This window comes from Capsicum annuum, chromosome 3 (assembly GCF_002878395.1).
Source record: "Capsicum annuum cultivar UCD-10X-F1 chromosome 3, UCD10Xv1.1, whole genome shotgun sequence".
In the NCBI taxonomy this organism is placed as follows: Eukaryota; Viridiplantae; Streptophyta; class Magnoliopsida; order Solanales; family Solanaceae; genus Capsicum; species Capsicum annuum.
This window is the reverse complement of record NC_061113.1, coordinates 124,618,029-124,627,571: the sequence shown is the minus strand read 5'-3', so window position 1 is coordinate 124,627,571 and position 9,543 is coordinate 124,618,029. Positions and strand designations below refer to the sequence as shown.

The following is a 9,543-nucleotide window of genomic DNA, read 5'->3' as shown; positions in this document are numbered from 1 at the left end:
AAGTTCTTACTTGGACCAAGAGGAACTCAAAGAACCTCAAGAACCTATTTTCTAGCCAAGATACAACACTAGTATCACTCTACTAGTGAGAATTTGGTTTTGGCCTCTCCAAATGATGAGAAAGAGAAGTAAAAAATTTACAAGTCTTTGTTTCTTGAATAATAGAAATGAACTAAAGCAAGACCAGCCCTATTACATGGCTTATATAGTCACTTAGAAAGGAGGGACAAAGACCAAATTACCCTTGGCATTTAAGTGGGTGGGTTTGGGGTGTCTTGGTGGGCCTCTTTACATTTTATCAAATATAGGCCCTTGGATGGGCTCACAAGGGCCTCACACATGGCCAAGAATGTGAACAAGGCTTGGAGTCGTTGCAACTCACGTGCTTGGCTTCGTGTGAAAGGTCTTGAGCTAGGAATTCCCGTATCACTCAACATGTCTGTCAAAATGCCTATGAGAATGCTTTTATCACATAGTTTGACTATTATTGAAAACTTTGCATTGCATAATATGGTAATGGAACCTAAATTGGTTTGGTTGGTTTTAAATGGTTTGGAAAGGCCTTGGCGGTCATGGCTTTGGTTAAAGATGGTTTTGAAAACCTTATGGGGTACAATGGAATCCCCTAAGTAAATAATCTATGAAAACCTTGTGGGGTACACGGGAATCCCCCAAGTGATTTTAATAATGAAGTTTTGCAGGGTACATGGGAATCCCCGAAGTGTTGGCTCATGACATTGCTTGCAAGCTGTAGTCGGTATGACGATACTACTTTGTAATGCCTTAATAATCGACTCCTGGAATCTGTGGTTTGGTTATGTGCTAAAGGTTTTAATTGAGCAATAATGGGAGTTGTGATAGCTAGCCGTGAAGGTGTGAGTCCGAAAGGTTGACACTGGAAACTCATGTCTGACGACATGAGGATCGGTCTTGATGACCACGTACTTGTGGGGTACAAGGAAATCCCCCAAGTATATACATGTACATATGTATCATAGAGGGCGAAGGATACAAGGAAATCTCCGGCCACCTATGGTATCTCTAGTTCGTGCGGCTATTCGTGCGGCTACACGCATTGGGGCTCGTTCAGGGGGTAACACTGGACCCATATATCCCGTGGGTGGATTATGACGGTAAAACTACACAACTCAGGTTAAGGTTTTAAATGCATGCTAAACCCTGTTCCCTTTCCCGGCATGGTATATATGTATGTGATTGCATATGGTTATTTACTTTGATTTTGAATAATGACATTATTTTATCCGTACTCCTGAGTAGATGCTAATGTTCACCCTCTAACCCATCTTCGGGCGCTGTATCCCCACGCGATGCAGGAACCAACCTTACTATCACACCTCCTACTCAGTGACTTGGTCATTCGGGGACAACTTGAGTCAGACTGAAGTGGTGAGCTTCCATTTTTCGGAAGGCCCATTTCATGTTATAGTTTATCTTATGCCTTTACTATTCCTTTGACATTGGTTTTTGGCTATGGTCGGGGCATGTCCTGACTAGATGTTCTTTGATATGGTCGAGAGGCTTTGTATGGACAACTGTGGACTTGGGCGTATTATGGTTTGTTTGGTTTGGTTTGGTTTGGATAGTATGACTTGGTTGGGTTGGTCTCGGTTTTAGACTTATCCCAAAGTCGTTGAATTCTAAATACTCTATCTTGTTATATGTTCGGTATTTATTCGACACGGGTTGTATATTGGTTGGTTGGATTGGGTATAGGGGTGGTCTCCGGTCCGGGTTGGACTTGAGATGCCCGACACGACTAGGCCCTAGTTTGGGTCGTGTCAAACGGAATCTCTGTTTTTACCTCACAAAGACATACATTGAATACGAGCAGGCCTCTCTTAGACAACTTTACAAAGCTAAGGTTAGGTAGGCCTCTCTTTCATTTGCTTTTTTTCATCCTCTACCTTTCAGAAGAAAAATTTAACAAAACACTTCTAAATAACTCTTGAAATAGCACTCAAAATATTAGCATGTCTGCTTTTCAGTATTTTATTTGGTTATGAGGATATATCCATATACATATATATATGGACTGGCAATTGGTTGTGGGAAGTTTGAGATTTTTTCCTTGCAGAGCCCAAAAAAGTTCCAATAGGACGACGTTGCGTGGATTAACCTAATCTATCTGAATAAAGTTATGTACATAGATGTACATAGCTGACTCACGTTTTTCTGAAAACTATTGAACAATATTGAGCTTCTGGTAGGTACATTGTTAGCAGAAAAAGATTATTATTAGTGCCATGAACTTGCAACAAGCTTCTGAACTTGATGTTTATGAAGCTTCCACTGATAAAATATCATTGTGTTGATTTTACCCATGAACTGGCGTGAACACACTCTGGTTACACCTTGCAGATGGAGGAGCTGTGCTGAAGGACAGCAATCCTCCGAGTCACCTGGGACAATTGGACGCTCAAAAGGTGCTGCAATGGCATCCTCTCACCAGCAAATTTCTGTTACTATAGCGACAGAGTTTGTTCGTTGGAATGAAGAAGCAGTATCCAGATGCACTCTGTTTTCATCACAGGTACATGTGAAATATGTTTCAGGATGTTGCAGTGAGCTAGTTCTTGCTCTTTCTTGGAATGCATATACCTCTGAGATGGTTGGGCACAGCTTCTTGATTTATAAAATTTAGGTGGAAGATCCATGAGAATATATATTGCATTGAGCCTGAATGCTTAAGTAAATGCTACTGATTTCATGTGGCTTTTTCTCTTTTACAATGATAGGTGGGTCGAGACTGGATGCCAGTGGTTGTTTTATTTTACTCAGAGAGGGGGGAGGGAAACTTTTCTGTCCTCACCAAATTGCTGTAGAAGTGGGAAGAGACACCTGATACTTGGATAAAATATAATTTTACTAGTATTCCCTTTATAAAAAACTGAATTAAGGACAGAATTAGTTGTTTATATTTTGTTTCAAGCTTTATTGTTGCTGGGTTTCAGTCTGGCTTATCCATATATTTGATTAGAAATTGTAGTTCTATATTTGTAAATGTTGACATGCTAGCTTTTTCTGTATTACTTTGAACTTGATTGATTTTTATGAGCGGATAGCTCTTCGTTTTTTGTTAGAATGAAGCCAATTAATTAGCTACAGTTCTAAAGAAGACTAATATGTTTTATCTGTACATGTTCAACAGAACAACTTCTGTACTGTTTTTCTTCAATACAAATGTTCTCTTCTCAAAAAGAATCACATATTTCATATTTATTGCTTCTCCTTTGTCAGCAGCCTATTCAGGCAGTTCTCCTGAAAACCTGCATGCTAGTTATCCATAGCAAAAGTTAGAAAGTTGATGTCTATTCTTGATGTCCTTTTGAAGCTGTCATGTTCTCAATCTGCAAAACGCCATGTGAATACAACATTTTTTCCTGATAAGTTTATCGGTCATGTTAGAGGAATAAAATAATTGGATGTTATGTTGTCTGTTTCCTGTAGACTGATGTGATCCTTGTCTTCAGACTTTGATATTGATCTAAACTGGTTCATTTCAGACCTACAGAATTGTACCAAATGCTTGTTTAATTTGTTTGTACCGCCTGCTGCAATTGCTGCTAACGTAAGGGCTGTTTTTACATGCCTTCTGAACCAAGTAAGTTCATCACCTTTCTATTTCAAAGTTTGTTTCTGCTGGAAGTGTTTACATTATTTTCATTTGGCATGCAGAGTATGTAATTGAATATAACTTTTTTGAGAGGTTTAGTGTCATTTCATTGTACATTGATATTCTTTTGTTTCTTCTACTTTTCGGAGATTGGAATTTATGTATGAATCATTTCCTACAGAATTACCTTGCATTGGTAATGTAACATATTCAATGAGGGAGGATAGGCTTACCATTGTTCTCTATCATTTTAACTTTCATTTTTATGTGGTATTGTGAGCTGCCCTATTCCAACTTTTGCAGGTGAGTATGTACATTACTGAAGGTCTTGAAAGAGCCAGAGACAGTCTCACTGAGGCTGCTGCTTTAAGGGAAAGATTTGTAGTTCCTAGTGTAAGTCGAAGGGTTGCTGCTGCAGCTGCTTCCGCAGTAATTACTTTGGCATTCGTGTACGACAGTCTGAAGTTTATGTAGATTTCCATTGTAGATGTTTATGCATTCATAGGTTAGCTGATTTAAGCGTATTATCTGTGGTATTTAGGCAGAAGCAGCAGCTGCTGCTGGTGAAAGCAGTTTCAGATCTTTCATGGTTTCTGTGCAATGTTGTGGGAGCAGTGTGGCTATTGTGCAGCAAGTATGTTGGTTTATGCTAGTGGACTAGTGAAAATCGTTGTTTGATTAGAGATATAACACAATCTCATGTTGTCTCTTTTTTGGGTTCAAATTGAACTTCTTTTCTTCAGTATTTTGCAAACTCTATATTTCGGCTTTTACTATCTGTGGATGGTGCGCATGCTGCATCTTGTGAAGAAATGGCTATAGCTATGTCAAGTGCAGAGGGTGCTGCTTATAAGGGGCTTCAGCAGTGCATTGAAACTGTTATGGCAGAGGTCTGATTTGTTACATTCAATGTTGTTTTGCGGTTGTGCTAGTTTTTATGTGGGACTTGGCCTCATTAGTATAATTACAATGGTCACCTTTTATCAGTCTTTTTGAATTTCTAAGATTCTCTTCTGTTCCCTTTCAGATCAAAGTTTAAGTTTGATATTAGGTTACACTTTCTTTGACTGTACTAACGTGGAACGCGTACTGCCAACTGAACAAAAAGTCACCGATTATCGATCACCTGATGACAGCATTGTCCCTGACCATTGGCCAATGCAAGCTTGTTCAAAGTCTGAACTAATTTTAACTTTACTCATGCCATGTAGAATAGATAAGCTATGATAAGATAAATCTCTGGAAGGATATTAAGCTGCCTATTATTTTACCGGCTTTCAAAATATCAAAGCACGCCATTCTCAATACGGCAAGAATGCATTGGAGTCCTAAATTTCCAATGCTTAGTGTTGGCCTTTGATATATTTCTTGTCTCTTTCCCTCGTAATTCATCTTAAGACCTCTTTAAGTTTTTTTTTTTTGTAGTTCTGAAGGCTATTTCCTGTGTTCTTACACGCCTTCTCCCTTTACCAGAGTTGTCGCATACCTTTTAAGGGTGCTTGAATCGGCATTCACAGCGCTGGAAGGGCTTAACAAACAAGCCTTTCTGACTGAATTGGTATATTCCTGTTCTTGTTTCTGCTTACTCTTATATCCTAGTCTGACCCCTTAACGTTGACAATGTTCAGTGTGTTAAAGTTATTTTCTTGATATTGCTCCATGTTATTCTACAAGTTACACTAGGTTATCCTTGACCCTATTGGTTAATGCTTTATTTTTTCTTTTTGTTGGTCTTATTTACATGGACCATGGTTAGTGTAGGTGTAAAAGAGGGCAGGTATACCTAAAATCAGGTGGATGCAAATTTAGTTATAGATGGATGAATGGAAGAAAAGGATCTATATAGACTATACCTATTGGTTGACAATATATTTCTTTTACTGTAGGTCCTATGCTTTCTAGGAGTGATTTAGCTTTTAAGATATCTATACGTTTAAGGAAATACGGCGAACTTCTATTACTAATTATTTGTATTTGCATAATATGGGCATGAGATGAGTTCAAATGGAGTAACATAGTTAGTGAAGGTTCATATAAACGAGCCCAACTTGTTTAGGGATGAGGTGTAGTTGTTGCTATTGTTATTGGTTTTATTTACATGAATATATTGAGATGACCTTAAACATGCCATAGCCCGTAACTTTAAAATTCCTAAAAAATGGAAGCTCCAAGTGACTTAAGCTACTAAACATGCATTTTAAAGCAGAACATACTTTGTGATGCCATGTTATTGTTTTTTTGACTGTTGGGAACATGTTGATATTTAGGCTGTCTACAACTGTTTTACATCTGTACACTTTGCTGTGTTGCATTTGTCAATTCAGCTGATTACGTTATCTGCAATTTTCCAGTTTGTAGTTATTACTCTTAGAATCAAAATTTCTGGTACCAATGTGGTGCAACTTTTTTCTTTTAATAGGGGACTTGTTTACACAAAGTCTTGATTAATCATTGGCAAAAGTTCACCTTCAATGCAAGTTACTTCCTTTCGGTAATGCTGTTATTGCTGCTTGTTTTAAGTTGTAAGAAATTGGAGTTACAAAAGTTACATCGTGACTTATAGGATCCATAGTAGGAATAGTTTCCTGCCTATAGTAAGCTAATGCTTATACCTAGCATCAGTGAGTATAGAAAGCTATCTTCCAGCTAACATTTCTATTGCATAAAGCCGAAAGAGAAATTACTGATGTTTGTGTCATTTCAGCATTATAGAAAATAAAGTAATATTTGGTAGATTGTAATAATTGTAATATTTTGCTAATAATGTGAATTGGAGTTTCCTAGATGTCATTATGCTACAAATGGGATTTGGGGAAAAATGGATTAAATTTTTCATCTCATCAGTGCGATATTCCGTTTTGGTGAATGGAAATCCTTCAGTTTTTTTTGGGAGTTCGAGGGGTTTGAGACTAGGGGATCCTCTATCTCCCATATTATTCATTTTAGTAATGGAAGCATTGAGCAGGATGATGGATAAAGCTGGCATGAGAGGATTCAGAAAAAGTTTTAATGCTGCAGTTGGGGGTGCTGGAACACTTTCGGTTTCTCATTTATTGTTTGCAGATGGTACTTTGGTCGAGGTCTTTAGAAATCAAGGACAAATCAGATCAAGCAGCAGCTATATCCTAAAAAATTGGAGTACTACCTGAAAAATACCATGAATTAGACCCTACTTTGTTTTTGTGATGCATATAGTTACCAATTGGATTATTTAGGCCAAGTCATTTGGTTTCAGGTTGTGTCTGGCCTTAAAATTAACTTGTGCGAGATCATTCTAGTAGGAGAGGTAGGCGACATTGACTCTCTGGCTCAAGTTTTGAATTGCGGTTTGGGGCCCTTCCTTCTACATATCTTGGGTCAACGTTAGGTGCTTCAAACAAGAATGTTACAATGTGGAATTCGGTTGTCCAAAGGGTTGAGAAAAGATTAGCAGGGTGACGAAAGAGATATTTGTCTGAAGGTGGAAAAGAGGTACTCATTAAGAGTACTCGAACATTTCTACTTATTATATGTCTTTGTTTCATGCTCCAATCTCAGGAAAGTTTGAAAAGATCCAAAGATTTTCTTTGGGACGCGGTGGATGGGACAGAAGTTTCATTTGGTGAAATGGGAGACTGTCACTTCTCCCCAAATATGGGGAGGGCTAGGCATTAAAGGTTTAAAGGTGTTTAACAAAGCTTTGTTGGGTAAGTGGCTTTAGAGGTTTGGGGATGGAGGTGAATGCTTCCTGGAGAGAGGTGATAGTTGATAAATATGGGGCTATGGAAGGGGAATGGAGTACCAGAGGCTTGACTCTACCTTTTAGGTGTGGTTTGTGGAGGACTATCTTGAAGGGATGGGATGATTTCAAAATAAATATCTTATTCAAGGTAGGAGGTAGGAAGAGAGTAAAATTTTGGGGACATAGTTGGTATGGAGACAATTTATTGAAAGATGACTTCCCGAGCTTTCACAGAATTTCTTTCCAAAGAGACTTGACAATACAACAAATTAGGGGGACACAAGGTGGAGAGACCTTTTGGGACTTGAGATTTAGGAGGGACCTCCATGATTGGGAGGTGAACGAGTTCCAATATTGTTGGATTTGCTCCATAAACAAGTCATGACAGTAGATAATCTGATGCTTTGTGGTGGGGGGAGGTAGGGAATAGTGCTATGTTCTTAATCAAGTCTTATTATGGATAACTTCTGGTTAGAGAGGTGGATGTTTTTCCTTGTAACACCGTTTGGATTCCTAAGGCACCAAGGAAGGTGTGTTTTTCAACTGGCTAGCCACTCATGGGATCTTGACGGCGGAAAATCATAGGAAGCGAAAGGTGGGTTGTATCAGTTGGTGTTATATGTGCAAGAAAACTGGTGAGGACGTGGATCATCTTCTTCTTCATTGTGATTTTACCACGAGGTTATGGTGGGATATGTTTAGGTGGTTTGATACTTCATGGGCAATGCCAAGAACCGTGAAAGAATTGATGATTAGTTGGAAGAGCAGGAGAAGGAGGAGAAGATGCAAGGAGTGGAACATGGTTCCACTCCATTGATGTGGGTGGTGCGGAGATAAAGAAATAAGAGATCTTTTGAGTGGGTAGAATCGAGCTTTTCCCATTTGAGGAGTAACCTCCGGTCCCTTATTTTCTTTTGGTGCACCCATAGAGTTCCAATTTGTATAGGAGATTGGATGGAGTTTGTAGAGAATCATTTATTATTGTAGATTTTTACTTTTTTTGTATTCCCTTTGGATACGGCCAACTGCGTGGCCATGTTTATGAATGAAAGTAATTTTACCTAATTAAAAAAAAAGATTTAACAGAAAGACACGAGATTACCTTCATCTCGTTCTGTTTTTAGTGACTCATCAACTTGTGTACTTATGCTTCAAGGATCATTCTTTGGTTGAGAAAGCAGACCGTTTTGAAAAGCACCGTCATTACTCAACAAAAACAAAAAACAAACTACTCTGTCTCAAATAACAAGAAATTTGGTGTCGATTGGATAAAGCCTTAGTGATCATGTTGTTCTTGTTAAGCTCATATTTAGGGGTGGCTCATGTAGCCCAAATATTATTGGCCCTCCAAGAATCTTATGGGTTGGGACGTGTGTCTACTTGTTTAACTTTATACAAGTTTAAGTGTCTACTTGTACCCAAAGTTGAAAGGCATAGATGCCAGCTGAGGCCAAGTTAAAAGGCACGTTCATTTATGTATATACCTAAAATCAAAGTAAGAAACTATCTACAGTTCATGCCATGCACATGACATGGATAAATAAAAGGCCCGTAGATTGCAAGTCAGTCTTCTTATATTCCAAATCTTTTATTTTGCATCTATGAGTGTGGAGCAGATGCGTATATGTGGTCTCTTCTTTGGTACATGACTATCTTCTTAAATCTGTGGAGTTCCTATGCAGACAATGGTCCAACTGTATCAGTTACATATTCTAGTAAAACAGTTTCCAACAAAATCTTCTACAATCTGAATGGCGTTAAGTGTTTGAAATTCTGGATATATGACCAAATCCTTAAGTCTGACCGGAGAAATTGGAAAGTTGGAAGTAAATATGTTTGTCAGGCTTACTTATAAAAAATCTGTTAGTCAAAGCATCTGCAGTTTCTCCACCAAGGAAAGAAAAAAAAGGGAGGTCTTGCACACATGGGTTTGATTAAACATGAGTTCTATATTATTTTTTGGTACTCCTGGGACTATGTATGTGTAACGCCTCGGAAAACGGGTCCCGGAGCGTCACACGGTGCTTGAGGCTACGAGTAGCCCCAAGCTAACCCTTTGAGCCATTTTCATTCAGTTCAACACAAATCAACGGGGTTTCCATAAATAACCCTCAAATATCAACAGAGTAATCATCATCCAAGAATAAAAGAATTTCAGAAAGATAACAAAATACGGCTTATTAGTCAA

At 38.4% G+C, this 9,543-nt stretch overlaps 1 protein-coding gene across 9 annotated transcripts in view; it reads left to right on the top strand.

The window, feature by feature from the left end:
- LOC107863589 (exocyst complex component SEC10b) overlaps positions 1 to 9,425 on the top strand; it is a 17,976-nt gene extending 8,551 nt beyond the window's left edge. The window contains exons 2-8 of one of the 9 annotated variants that reach the window (XR_007053012.1): positions 2,380 to 2,551; positions 3,525 to 3,622; positions 3,938 to 4,027; positions 4,176 to 4,268; positions 4,378 to 4,524; positions 5,108 to 5,192; positions 6,054 to 9,425. Coding sequence is in view for 3 of the 9 variants with exons in the window: in XM_047408278.1 (XP_047264234.1) it covers positions 2,530 to 2,551; positions 3,525 to 3,622; positions 3,938 to 4,063; positions 4,176 to 4,268; positions 4,378 to 4,524; positions 5,108 to 5,137 (516 nt within the window). In the remaining 6 variants the exon portion in view is untranslated. The other 8 variants (XR_007053008.1, XR_007053013.1, XM_047408278.1 and 5 more) reach the window with 8 other exon arrangements.
- The last annotated feature ends 118 nt before the right edge of the window (positions 9,426 to 9,543 follow it).